This window comes from Lygodium microphyllum, chromosome 12 (genome assembly GCF_053477565.2).
Source record: "Lygodium microphyllum isolate KBCC chromosome 12, Lygodium_microphyllum_v1.1.10, whole genome shotgun sequence".
Taxonomy (NCBI): domain Eukaryota; kingdom Viridiplantae; phylum Streptophyta; class Polypodiopsida; order Schizaeales; family Lygodiaceae; genus Lygodium; species Lygodium microphyllum.
In genome coordinates, this window is record NC_141146.1 from 132196086 (window position 1) to 132210935 (window position 14850).

Genomic DNA, 14850 nt, shown 5'->3' on the forward strand with positions numbered 1-14850 from the left:
ATATCATCATATATTATTTCCCCCTATGACATCTCACTGCACCCCACCCAAGGGGCAATCACCATACATAGTTCTGGATGAAGACATTTGGGAGTTTTCTAGGAAGGGAGATGTCATCCTACTAGGTGTCTTTAATGCTAGAATGGCCTCCCATCAAGTGTCTTTCTTTGACACGTCTGAAGAGATGTTACAGGAACAAGATGTGGTAGAGTTACATATGGAGAGCGCATCTCAAGTCATGGGAGAAGTCACAAAGTACGGAACATATCTTGTGGAGATAGGTACGGCACATGGACTAGCCATCCTTAACGGCCTAGCTAGATACCCCTTATTAGGATCCTTCACATGTCACCTCCACCAGCATGGTGCTAGCACAGTAAATTATGTACTTGCTCCACTGATGCTTATACCTTATATCCAAGATCTCTCTGTCTCACCACGCCTCCTTGGAGTAGCAGTAGACCACGCTTACATATCCTTCACTATGGATCTCTAGTTTACTGATGTGCAGACCCAGCATTCAGCCCACCGATATCTGAGGTACTTCTTCTCCAGAGAGACAAAGGATATCTATAAGGCAGAGCTCATCAAACTACTACATGATAAAGACCGCGACATTCTATCGTAGGAGCTCACCCAACAATTTAGTGAGGCACTTCACATAGCAGCAAGGGCAGCCTTTTCACACTCCAGTCCCACACAGAGCGCAATTGATCACCAAACGCTTCATATGGAGGAAGAAGAGAGCATTCCTAGCCCAATTGGAGAAAGACTTATACTAGCCATTCCTACGTCGAGACTCCAGAGAGGCTGGGTGGCTCTTTAGAGAGCATTGCCCAGCCATGCCCATCCGCATGGGAGCAGTATGCAACTAGTCTATACACAGTAGTAGGCCAACCCCCTCTCCCCAATCTAGGAGAGCCTAGCCCAAAGAACACCACCTTCTTTACAAAGAGCAAAGTCCATGAGGCTATTGACAAACTCAACAGAGGTAAGGCACAGGACCACGATGGATTAGTAGGATTAGTAGCCAAGCACCGGATCCATGCTAGGGATCTGGTGGCAAAGTTCATGGCTTACATGTTTAACAAAGCCATGTGTGAAGGCCCCTCACAGAGCTGGAGCACAAAGACCTTTGTATCTATCCTCAAATCAGGAGATCCCGCCCTACCTAGACTATAATGGTTGGACACACATTGGCTAAATTATATGCCTCCATCCTTGAGCACAAGTTGAGCAAATGGACGAGATACGGAGGCTTAGAGCACAAGGACAAGTTGGTTTTAGGAGAGGCTACTCTACATTGGATCACATCCTCACACTCTAAGTGATCAAAGGGCCTTTCAACTCTTGTATATTCAATCATTGGGCCCCTACTCCGACACTATTTGGTCTATACATCGATGGGATTGCTAACTACATATCCCAAAGAGGGATAGAGGAGCTCCACTAGCTAGCACCTAGATACCTCTCCTCCTATATGCAAATGATATTGCCCTAATTAGCTGATTCACCACAAGGACTACAAAGACATCTTGATGCACTACACTGATATGCATCAGATAGTGGACTCTCAGTGAACCTTGGTAAAACCAAGGTGATGGTGTTTAACACTAGACCACAGTGGGTTAGAAGATCAGCACCTAAACTCACATATAGACAAGAGGAGTCGGAGTATGTGGATTCATGTACATGTTTGGAAGTGCTATTCACAGGTCCCACTTTCTCTATGAGAGAGGCAGCAGATACTAGACTAGCCCAAGGACATGCAACACTCGGAGACTTGAAGAGGATCTGTTCACACGTGCAATTTCAAAAACCTCGCACCAAGATGTGGCTCTTTGATACGCTTCTCACGTCCACATTACTTTATGGAGTACAAATATGGGGCCCCAATCTAGATCACTAGAGCCGATCAAGTCACACATATGATGGATGGAGATCAATGGAGAGGCCACTTGTAGCCATGATTTTCAAGATGACAAATGCAAGGCCTTGATACCACACGAGATCGTCAAATCTCAGCTAGCAACCACACCTGTTATAGTTGAGACTCAAATCCGATCAGTCGCATATGTACACAGCTCATGGGATTTACCTAGACATAGATATGCTTGGTTGTCCCTTGAGTCTTCTGAACAACTTGCCAAGAAGAGTGACACTTCATCTTGGTATGCACAAATGTCAACTTGGTTTGAATTACATAGCTTTAGCATGGATAAGCTAGCCCCCTTCCAATACTCTCTTAATGCACCATCACATCACTTACCTTGAGCCGCTCAAAAATTGACAATGTTATCAGGATGGATCTCACCAACTAGACATCAGAAGGACATGGTTGGAACCAACCTAGGAGCTAGGGACGAAGATGGCCTTCTATAGAGGGCATCTTCTCCACACTACAAATGATGGATTTATTGTTCACCCAAGATACATGGATACTCACCTCTCACATGGGATTAGTTGTGCTATCAGTCAAATGCATACCTCTTCACACCAATTAGAGATTGAGATGGGCCGATACAAATCCATACCACCAAAAGAGCACATATGCCAAATATGCCAACTAGAGCCAGAGACAGAGGTACTGGATTGAATAAGATAGTCTGCTGATGAAGGTGACATTTGTAGCAGTCTTCTAATCATCTGAGCGGCAGCAGAAAGCAGAAAATGCAGCTGTCTCAAGGTGGAAACACGTCATCAAGCTGATGATGGTGTGTAAGCAGCTAAGTGGAGTCCTAAAACAGCAAGGCAGCAGGCTAAAGACTGAAAACACATCAGTAAATGGCTGGAAATCGGGCAAAGCTCACACATGCACACACAAAACACTCATGGTTGTTATAGATTGTGTGGCTGAACATTATCACTTTGATAGTGAGTGGAGGTCAAAGTACACAATATCTCTAAGGTACTGAAGTACCCCTACCAGTAGTGACACAGGGAAAAAAACCCTTCCAAACACAAAGCTTAAAAGCTCCCTTATGAGAGACCCTTCACACTAGAATCATGACGAGGAGCACAATAAATGTAGCATAAGTATCTTAGTAGGTGGAAGGCCTCAACTATTAAACTATATGGTGAAACATTGATATCTAAACCTTGAAACTTGCAACAGGCAAACTAATTTAACCCTAATCCCTAAGTAGTGGTACACTTACCTAAGCCATAGTGGTGGTAGGCTGATACCTTAACTTGTAATGATCAAAGGTTGTGTTAGCATGGGAAGGTGTCAAGCATGAGAAGTACAAATATTGATGAATGGATAACATCTTTAGTCATTGCATGCACTTGTCCAATGTTTTGCATTTAGTTCTTTTTGGACTTCATTTGATCAACTGAGGCATTCATAATTAAGTATCAAGTTACTTGCATATCATTGTTTGTTAGTGTAGTCGACTTGTTATTTTGGCAAGTGGTAAGCATTTATGTATCATATTTTAATTGATTATTGGCATTTGATGTGTCAAATATCAATATAGCAGTCCACAAATCAAATTGTACAGTTTTGATCACCTACCAATTATGTCCCAAACTTTAGAAAATTTCCAAGCTAGGAAAAATCCATCCAGACTGATATTGTCACATATCGTCCAACCTTTAAGAATCTTGAATCTTTATGCAAATACACAAATTACAGGCCACGGACTAATGCATACTGATGCATCTATCATATTTTACAATTAAAATTTCTAGCAGCTATTACACGTAAATAAAAACATGGACAGTTACAATTTTAATTTTTCTTCTCTTCAGAAAGCCAATAAAAGGAAAAAGAAAAAACCATTATTTGGACAAAAGCACTTTTTTAAAAGAAACATAACCCCTTTTAGTCTTTTCAAGGCATTGGTTTAATATCTGGATGCTCTCTCCTTCTTTGTGTGTCTATTTTAGCATTTTGGATGAAAACAGTATATGCATGAGTGAGTACATAAGTGATCCTCAGTAATATCCTCTGTATCAGATTTGTAAGTGTGAGGATTGTAGATACAAGTCATCCCACAAGAAAAGAATCCAAATTCTCTGGGAAAAGAACATGAATGTTGAAATGACAATCAACCAACATCCAAAGAGGTCTGTGCAGTAGAAATTAATCAGATTAAATCCATACCTGAACAATGCCAAGGCCCCAAAGCTCTTCTATTAAAGTGGGAAAGTGACAGCTTTCAGTATTCCCATGGCCAAGTGCACCAAATGTTCCTTGACCGAATGAATATACTTCACCACTACCTGTCAATTGATTCATATAGTGGAGAGCTAATATCAGACAAAATGAATCCTAGTGAACAGTGCCAACAGATTCAAAGAGACATGGTTGAAATACTGCAGACTATGATTAACCTGTTAAAGCAAGAGTATGAGTTGCACCACAAGCAACACGTACAAAGTGAAGCTCACGACTTCCTTTTAAAAGACGGGGATGAGGAACACTCATGAGTCCAGCTTCATTTTGTCCAAGCTGACCAAATTCTGCTGCACCCCATGATGCAAGGGCACCTGAGTCTGTCCACAAGCAGTAAGCATCATTGCACTCGTGTAAACTATCTTTTTTTATGTATACATAAGTGCACAGAAAGCTGCTTTATTTGATTCAAAAGCATAAAAATTTCCTGCTCTCAAGAGAATTCTTTTCTCATACTTGGATGGATGAAACGCATTTGACCAGGGAGCTCAGTTCTAAAGTAACACACACTCGTGTTCTTGTTCACGCACATTCACCACTCAAAGATAAAACCTTTCCTAAGTATGCAGAAGATTGCTCTTACAGTAAGTCTGTGATGTGTACTTATCTGTATATAGCGTGTCTCTCTCTCTCTAGGACTGGAATTGAGAACTCCCGATTGTAAAGCAACAAAACAAACCAATGATTTAAGGATGACTTCTCAAGGGAGCAATATAGCCCAATCAATCAAAGTGCTACTAGGGAGCTATTTTATTCAAGATGTCCACTTTGTATCATGGGGATTCTGTGAAGTGCATCTCCTTAATGCCATGTGCAAACAAAACTATTAGAGTTTTAACCACTCTTGTTTCGCAAAGAAATAGTACATGTCCTGATGTCTAAACCATGGTTATCAAAGTTTGATCTGACCTTCCTGCTTTTGACCACATGTGCTCTGGCAACTTGGCTGCAAATGCATGGATTGTGCCATATTCATCACATTCCAATTCCTACACTCAACCACTCTGTTTTGTGATAGGAAATTGGTTGAACTAAGTTGGCATTCCATCCACACTCGCATAAAAGCTCAAAAACATGGAAGATTTCTAAAGAAATACTCAAACACAGACTACAAACACAATCATACGACAAAGCACAGACTAAGAAAAGAACTCGGTAGGATTAGGGTAACTTAGAGACAATAAACATAGAAGATGAATGAATAAATACAATGCTCAGTGCAAAAGACACACTATGCAAGGTGAATATGAACCTTGAACTCTCATGTCTTTGAAGGACCCAAGGCAAAAGGTTATGAGCTAGAGAGTGTGTCGTACTCCATATAAGACCTCGAAATGCAGCAAGCAGCCTCTAAAACTGTTCAGCAGCAGCAAACACAGATCTGGATTAGTCCAGATCAGGCTAAACATGTCAAGTGCAGCTTGGAAGAGTGGGCAGCAGGCTGAATGCAATCTAGATGAGGTAAACAGCTGTAGGTAATGACATGGCAAGGCTGGCAAAAGCTGCTGATCAGTAAATGCAGCTGGAGATGCCTGCAGCAAATGCAGCTGTCTGATGGCTCTCAAGTTGGAGAAGAAGGTTAACAACTGTCGCCTAACAGCCGTGGCGACTGTAAATGCAGCCCTAGAGGGCTGGGAACTAATGCTAGTGGCTGGTGGAAGGCTAGATGCAGGCACCTAATGGTGGACAGCAGCTTGAACTGTGATATCGTCCAGTGAAGGGGTGTGGACAGCAAAGAACTGGACGCCAACAATCTGCAAACACGAATGGGCTGAGTGGCAGCCTGTCTATTTATAGATGAGTGGATCCTCACAAAATTAGGGTTTGGCACGTGGAACTTAGAGAGGAAAGTGCTCATTCAATGAAACTGCTGGTAATAAGCACATTTTCGGGTTGTAATAAAGAGCTAATCAATATATAATGCATTTTAAGCTACCTCCAAAGGGAAGCTGCAGGTCCAAGACAAGATCAACTCACCACCATTTTCACTTGGTGTTTTCTCTATAGTACCTTGAGCATGTTTCATGTAGACATTGAGCACATTTCTCTATAGTATCTCGAGCACATTTCATGTAGACATTGCAAGAGATTGGAGTACCAAGAGGTATGCAAGGGGACATTTATGCATTGTGTATGAGAGAGTAACAATCTATATGCACACACCTAGAGGGATGTCTAAGAGGATTGACAGCCCCATAGGAGTAGAACAAGGATGCATACTTTCACCCACACTATTTGGATGATACATAGACAAGGTGTCTCACCCCATTGATAGGGGAGGTGGAGTTGAACTAGCCTAGTTGGGGTGTTAATACCAATACTATTTTATACCGATGATATTGTACAAATAGTATGCTAATGATATTGTACCATTTGAAACTCACCAGAGGGCTTGCAATGTCACTTGGATGCACCATACACCTCTCTAAGGATGGATTTATTGTTCAATGACAACGTATGGACACACACCTCTCCTACAATATGCAGGCCTGCTATCGAACAAATGTGCACATCCTCCCATCAACTGAGGACAAAGAGAGGCAAATGGATAAATTTTCCACAAAGACTATGATATGTCGCCTCTATAACCGAGATCCCGAGACGGAGAAGCACTACATATCCAAAATGTACGATGTACAATGTACAATGGCATACAAGGAAGGTATCATTGCCTCTTCCTTGAGGGCTTTGGACCTCTCCACTATGTTGTGGAGTATAAGGACCAGATATGTCTAGGGCTTTTCCTCTTGGTGCTCCAGAGGTGCCGCATGGCACTACTACGAGATAGGAAACTAGCTCGCTCAAAGGGACCCTAGCACAAAGCAATGACAAATTTCTTCCACAAACCAAATTCCATAAGCACTACTAGTTCAGCAGACACGAAGTCATCCTACCATGCTGCATCTACCCCACATTGCGGAGTTACACTAAACAAGGCCACACTAGACACTATGGGTCACAATGGATAGGGCCATTGCACTTTTCCGCACCACACCTAGTCCACAACTGAGGGTCCATACTATCAGATCAAAGCCATCATTGCAAGGCACACGAGACTCACCCCGTGGCCTTAGATCACATCATAGCCATGATCATGTGGTGACCTTGAGATTTAGAGAGGAGCTATTGTATCTAGATACCTTGTCCACATAGTTTTTCAACTTAGAGATCTTTAGTATTGGTCTTATACTAAGATACATGTTTTTCACTATCATGATGAGATAACATCAAACATAGATGTACTTTGGTTTTGTATCATAGGCCACATCGTCCTCAAGCATCCATCTGATTAGTCACTAACCTAGCCCACATAGCAAAGTGAGGTAATGAAACAATACTAAGAACCATTTAAGGGCATTGTGAGAGATTTACCACTAAGATCAAGGTGACTCAACCTCTGAATGCTCTCAGCTTTGGATAGATTGTTCCCAAAAAAGGGGTTTGTGTTGTTTTCTCAACTAACAAGGTCAACAAACATCATGAGCTAGTTTTAACCATGGAAGGCCATCAATCAACTAGTGTCTAGACAACTCATGAACAGTCATATTGAAGGTGCCCTAACTTTTCATTCATAAGATCAATTGTGATATTGGTGGAAAATATAGCTCTCTCACCAAGAGACAAAGTTGGTGAATAAAAAGGAGATTCATACCAAACTAGGGGACAAGGAAGACCTTGTCTATCAAAGCCATATTTGGGCCTTGGTTAGTATCAAAATTGATTATTGAACCATCCCAACATCCTAAATCTTAACCAAGGAGGCATCACCATATTTTCATAGTGGTGTGTGTGAACACACTTAGGGATCTCCCCCCCCCCCCCGGACCCAAATATTGTATATATGCCTATTCGTTGTAGGGCATGCTCAATCTTGTAAATGTTTTGTATTGATAACTCTCACTACACTTTGTGTTGAGTGCTCTCAAGCTTCTTCTTCTCCTCCAAGCAACAGTTGAAAAATGAAGAGTGACTGAGAGTGGTCTTAGAGTGACTAAGAGTTACCATAGGAACACCCACAACGTGCCTGCTACAAGGGATTTTGGAGCATTTGCCCTACTATCCAAATATGGCTTTTCAATCATATGTAAAGCTTTTTGGGGCTGAATTAAGGAGCAATTCTTAGGCATTAAAGCATGTAAATTAACATTTAATGCTAGGGTAAGCAATAGGTTTGTGCAAGGATTTTGATTTCTTATCAAAAGCATGATGAACCAACCAAAGACAACACTTAGGACAAGCTTACAAGGCCAAGGCAGCCGTTGTTAAGTGCCTTGAATATTTGTATAGATTTAACCAATGTTTAGAACATTTCAAGCCTACAAGTCACATTATCTATGATGTGAATAAAGAGAATTAAGTATTGACACATCAACTTACCTGTTACAGCAACTGTGTGCCCTTGTCCACAAGCAACATGAACAATTACTTGCGTATCAAGGGCAGCCACTTGGACTGGTATCAACTGGTTTTCCACCATCGATGTACCTAGCTGACCAGAATCATTACTTCCAGTCGTATACAACTCACCTTCACCTGCTTTACACATATAAACAAATATGACCTGTTCTGGGAGAGGAAGAAAGAGAATTTCAGAGACATGATAATGAAACCAATCAAATACAGACAACCACCTCGTATACAGACACCCATCCAACAAAATCCCACTCAAAAATATCCATTTGCAGCACAATCAGAAATTTCACATACTTGAAGCAGAAATTATATCTTGATCCAAAACAAAAGTTTGTTATTCTTCTTAGCAGAAAAGATTTTACAGCTGACAACCGGCCAGATCCTCCAGTGTATCCTGAATAAAGTGCAGATGAGATCTACTAAATAGAGTCATAAAACAGGATATGGAAGGGTGAACACAAGATCAGCCCTCTACATTAGGTGTACAAAGTATTGGTAGTGATGGTGCTGATGATGAAGGAATGAAAACCTCAAATGATTAAATTGGATGAAGTGGTCATGCCTTAGTCAGGCAACCAATATACTTTTAGCAAACCATAGAATCAGCAGCACAAAATAAAGTGGCCATTTTCCAGAATGATCACGTACTGGGAAGTGCTGCCAATGTTGTGCACTGACCGAATGATGGGGCTCAACCACAAGATCAACATGAACTGCTAACACCCTTGTTAAATGCTGAGCTGTGAAAGTTATAACAACAGGTTTCATACTTAATGATGGCACAAGTAAACTCTGGACTCTCTACCTAGAAAGATAATTCACAGAATAGCGTGAAAGCAGCCATACATTCTTTTGAAAAACGACATAACTCACTAAGTGCTCTAAAATCCACTCAGACGTAACAGACAATATTATAGAAGAGGATGTAATGGCATAAATGTTCGGTTATGATAGAGACCAATCTCTGAAGAAAATTGATTATCCTAGACAGCCAAGGTACATGAGGTGAAGGGAGGACACAAGCCTGTCTTTTTTCAACAATAGCCAAAGGTGAGAAGAAACCCCCCACTCTAACATATAACATACCCTGCACAACCAAAGATTATCACACCCATCCATACGAGATAATACCATAGCACCTTGTTCTTGAGATGAAAGGGCATTCTTGCTTATTAGCATCACTCTACCCAAAAGTAGCAATATCTCATACAGACCACAAACATGGACTGCACTATCCAGAGCCTAAGCTATCATCTAGCAAACTACCTTGACAATTGACAAAGTAATGGCACTAACAATGCACTTGGGTGGAAATCCAACTACTTTCTTGTTGTCCAAATAGTCCATACAGCCCAAAGTCTTATTCAAATAAAAAGAAGCACGATGATTCAAGTGGATCTATATCTGGCAACAGCTAAAAGAAAGATCCCAAAATCTTGGAAAATGCATTGCCAATTACTAAGATTTAAGTAATGAGGAAATCTATGCACACAAACACTTTCCCTGTGATAGCAGGTTTGTTAGCTCATGTGTGAGTCTCTGCATGCCTAGTAGGGCTGGGCACATTGCCTTTTATTTAGGTATTATTTTAGTGATTTTTGTGTGGCATTTGTGGCATTTTATGCCAATCAAACAGCATGAACAGCTGCCATTTTAGGCCTATTTTATGCCTATTTATTCTGTGGCTCCTCCTCCTCCCATTGAATCATCATCGTTCTTTAGGTGGACTTTCCATTGGAGAGAGGAGCTAGTGCCAATGTCCACGTAGCTAGTGACTCAATGTTATACGCAACTGTCTCGTGCTTGGTATATGGATTCCATTTCCCGAGCACATCTCTGAGTTGTCTTCTTTGTAGTGTTCTTCTCTTTTTATTTCTGTTATGTCTTGTATTCAGCAGTTTATTTCAGTACTTGTCTATGCTTCCATTGCTGCACCACTTCCAACATGGTATCAAATTGCAAGATCTAGGTTCCTACTGTGATTTTTCTGCTGATTACAAGTCTTTCTTCCCGTTACTGATCAGGCAACCTGCTGCTAGTGGTTTTCAGCCTGTGTGTACTCAATTGCTGCTTGTGTTCTCAGCCTGTGCCTGGATCCCAGCCTACAATCATTAGTTTGCTGCATTAAATGCTCACCCACCCTGCATTTTTGGTTTTCTGCCCCTAACCGTGGCTATTTGCACAAGCCATTTTTGCTATTTCTGGCAGTATTTGACTGTTTTTTCTTCATTTTGCAGCAATCGCTCTCCGTTTCTGATCAGATTTTTGCTTACATTGCATGTGAACTCTCATTTTGTGAAGTCTTTGTCAGTTTGTTGTTGGTTTGTATCCCCTCTCTGTATACTCTCTATCCTCTATGTTCTCTCTTCTCCTCTCCCAATGACTCCTCTATGCATTTCTACAAATGATAAGTTACATGGACCTGACTATCTTACATGGAGTGCTGTGATGAAAGCCTGCATTGTGTACAAGCGGATTTGGTAGATTGTATGTGGAGCTATTCCTCGGCCTTAGCGTCCTTTTTTGCTTCCCAAAGATTTTGATGAGGCCGACCAATTGCCATTTTAGGCCTATTTTATGCCTATTTATTCTATGGCTCCTCCTCCTTCCATTCAATCATCATCATTCTTCAATTGGACTTTCTGTTGGAGAGAGGAGCTCATGAACATGCAACCAATGGCTCACTGTTGTATGCGATTGTCTCATGTTTGGTATACAAATTCCATTTCCCAAGCACATCTCTAAGTTGTCTTCTTTGCAGTGCTCTTCTCTTTTTCTTTATTTCAGCACCTATCTATGCTTCCATTGTTGCACCACTTCCAATACCCTGTCCTATTTTGCATCCCAGGTGACAATGATCTGCTACAGTTTGAGATGGTAATCATCGAGCAATGCTCCAAGGATCAACCAAAGTAAGAGTAGGTGAAGTTTTCAAGCGCCCTGCATTGTGGCCAATCCAACCCAACAACTTAACAAAGAAAATAAAACAGAAATGTCCCGATAAATCCATCATTTACGCTAAATATTCAAAGTATCTATGGAGATATACATTAGAAAATCAAAGATGCAAAAAGTGCTTTTTACTTTTTGAGAACATCTCTATGTCAAGATAGATCCACAACTATATTGTTTCAATACAGTCAGTACATGAGCTGCTATTTGCTTGTTTGCCAAAGTTTCCCCAACAGGTTGTACTCATGTGAGACATCTTTAATGAAAACCTTACTTCTACATGATTTTCATGTTTAGGTTCCATCATCTTTTGTCTTGTCCATTTGCCAAATCTTGATTATATGTTCTGCTATACACAATATGGATAATTGCTGCTGATATATGCAATGAAGGTGCTTTAGCTTTAAGACCCCAAACTGGAGCCTATGTTGTTGTGGATCATTCAAAACCATCTTAAGGCTTTACATGGTCTGAAGCAAGCACCCCCTGTATAGTTTATTACAGGATTGATTCTTTTTTCATTTCAGAAGAATTTTACAAGATGCCACCCTCTAGTACTTTGCCAGTCACACACTGCATTATTTATCACCCCGTTGTTTCTAGCTCTCATATCTGCCAAGGTGGCTAACATCACAGACATATGCAAGATTACTTTTCAGATGACCGAAAAGAGGCCCTTTTTTATTATTTTATTGGTACAACCTGGCCTGTCCCAGCTTCCTTAGAGGGTATGAATAATTTATTCCATCTTTTATGTTCTGTGAGTGTGTGTAGTCAAATTCATCATCATTAGCAACTGGTATAAGAGTGCTATGGTATTCAAAATACTGGTACTCTTGGGATTAATTAGTGATGTCATGACACTCTCAAGGCTACACGGGTTCTGATTGGACAGGTGAAGCAGATCCAAGAAACCTAATGAAGATTTTTGTTTTCCTCTAGAGCTTCCCTAAGATGGTCAACTGGATGAATGATACTATCATCTAGTTGAACTTGTCTAGTTTGATGGAGAGCCCTTGAATAGCAGGGGTATCCCTAAATGTAACAGCACAGGAACAGAGAAATGATGTTTCATACTGCACACAAACAAGACACTAGCTCCAAACTCATTGATAATCAAAGTATCTCATCTTCTCTAAAAGAAAACACACCTTACACTCCAATACATGAGAAATGAGACAGTATCAAAACTGTGAAAGCATTGCTTATTTCAGAATCATGAAACTGTACTGCCCTCCTTATAGCTGCTAATTATTTTATGCAGTATAATGCGATGGTTTACAAAACCTGGTTCTGCATTGCACCTCAACCAGGTAGCTGAAAAGCTCCGAAATTTTATGCAAAAGTGAAAGGGGTACACCCACCCTACATTGGCCCCACCCTGTCTGCTGCAACCCATCCCACCCTGCACTCGCCCTACTTACAAACCTGCCCCACCCTGCCTGTAGCCCCACCATGCCCCTGCCTGCATACTGTCGCATCCCAACCCTGTTTGTAGCCCCACCCAGTCCCTACCTACAGGCCATCCCACCCCACCCGTCTGCACTTCTGCAATCCCATCCTCTTGTAGGGTTTGTGTAATACATACCCAAGGGGGAAAGGGGACCCCCCCTTGGGGATCTGACTAACTTCCCCTCTAGGTCCTAGCAGTACAGATGAACTAAAAGAAAACCTTTGCTGCAGCAGTCAGCCTCCAAGCGCCTTCGGTCCCCCCTACCAGCAGCAAAACCTTCACCATGGGCAAGGTGGTTTCGTACAATTAGTATGATACGATTCGTACATGAACTAGTGCGGCACAAAAGGTACACAAAAACTTCAAGAATAAAATATGTTGTTTTGTATGTTCATTACGAAATACATGTAAATTTATATATATGTATATATAAAATTGTGTAGCTTAAAAATAGATCAATCATCACAAAGTCTCATGAATTAGAGACTAGAGTTTAGAAAACAATTACAAGGCCATATAGGTCTAAAGAGTCAAAACTAGTGTCATGTACTGAGTGCTCCAAAAAGACACATCAATGGCAAATGCTCATGAAAGGACTCAAAATGTATAGTGACAAATGCACTAAGTACAAAATGTCTACACTCATGAGGACTCTTCATCATTGGGCTCAAACACATCGGAAGGTGGAGAGCGACCCTCACTAGAAGAGGCCTCAGACGGCTCACCAAAGTCACCATCGCTTACAACATTCCCATCATCATCATACTCAAACTCCCTAACTGGAGCATCCTCTACAACAACTGCACAAGCAATAGAGGAACTCCCAAGTCCTCCCCCCTCATAGGTCCCGATGGCTAGTGTAGGACCGGTTCTAGCACTTGCAACTTGAGCAACAACTCAATGACCCCTACGCATGCTTGAGACTTGACGGTCGATCTCCTCCAGCTCCATGTAGAGATCCCTGAAGATGGCCTCCTGCTCCTCCTTTCGCTCCTTATTGACACTCTTCAAGGCAGCCCCACTTAACTTGATCTCATCAACATTCACCTAGTTGAAATAAAATGATAATTTGCATATTTAGAATCTAACTTATTATTTAGAATACATAATAAGCGGAATACAACTAGTTACTTCTAAGTTCTAACTTACCTATCTAGCCATGGGCATCTCATGCATAGTTCGAAGCATACGCAAGTTAGAGCGACAATAGATTAGGCGCTCTAACTATCGTGTGCTCAACTCATTTTGGATCTTGGTATGAATGAGAGAAAATGTTGACCAATTTCTCTCACATGCACCAGCTGAACTATCCTACATTAGACAAAAAATTCAAATTGTTTCAAATTTTAAACTCAATCATCACACAATAATTCAGCTTTTAGGTGACCACTTACAAGTGGGTACTTACAACTTACCTCTACAAGCACTCTAAGGGCAATCTTTTGGATAGTGGGTACCTAATATCCAAAATATTTCCACCAAAAAAGCGGCTTGACCAAAGAGACCCTCTTCTAGCATAGAGTGCTGGCAAAAGTGGTTCCTCTTTGGTCACTATAATTGGTTATTTATTGTAAGAATATTGTGTGCTGGTCTTCATCCAATACCTTCGGGAGGTAGGCATCTCTATTGGCTTCCAGCTCTTGATCCATGAAAAGGGGTGGAGCATTATAAGCACCATGTAAGAGGGCAGCCAATCCGTGGATGGATCTTCTTATCCACTTTCATCTTTTCTCCACTAAGTAAAGGATGCCATCATGCATTGGCATGGCATCTTATATATCAACACTACATTTTTTTTTTTAACATTTCATTTAGTCATTTAAATTTGAAAATTGAAACTCTTTACTTTAAA

At 41.1% G+C, this 14850-nt stretch overlaps 1 protein-coding gene across 5 annotated transcripts in view; it reads right to left on the reverse strand.

The window, feature by feature from the left end:
* The window catches only part of LOC148028288 (uncharacterized), a 341703-nt gene that overhangs the window by 290096 nt on the left and 36757 nt on the right, over nucleotides 1–14850 (reverse strand). For 3 of the 5 annotated variants that reach the window (XM_087690090.1, XM_087690091.1, XM_087690088.1), the window contains exons 3-5: nucleotides 8558–8746; nucleotides 4339–4500; nucleotides 4109–4227 (exon numbers count right to left, since the gene is read on the reverse strand). In XM_087690090.1, the coding sequence (XP_087546216.1) occupies nucleotides 4109–4227; nucleotides 4339–4500; nucleotides 8558–8746 (470 nt within the window). The remainder of the gene's footprint in view (nucleotides 1–4108; nucleotides 4228–4338; nucleotides 4501–8557; nucleotides 8747–14850) is intronic. The other 2 variants (XM_087690089.1, XM_087690092.1) reach the window with 2 other exon arrangements.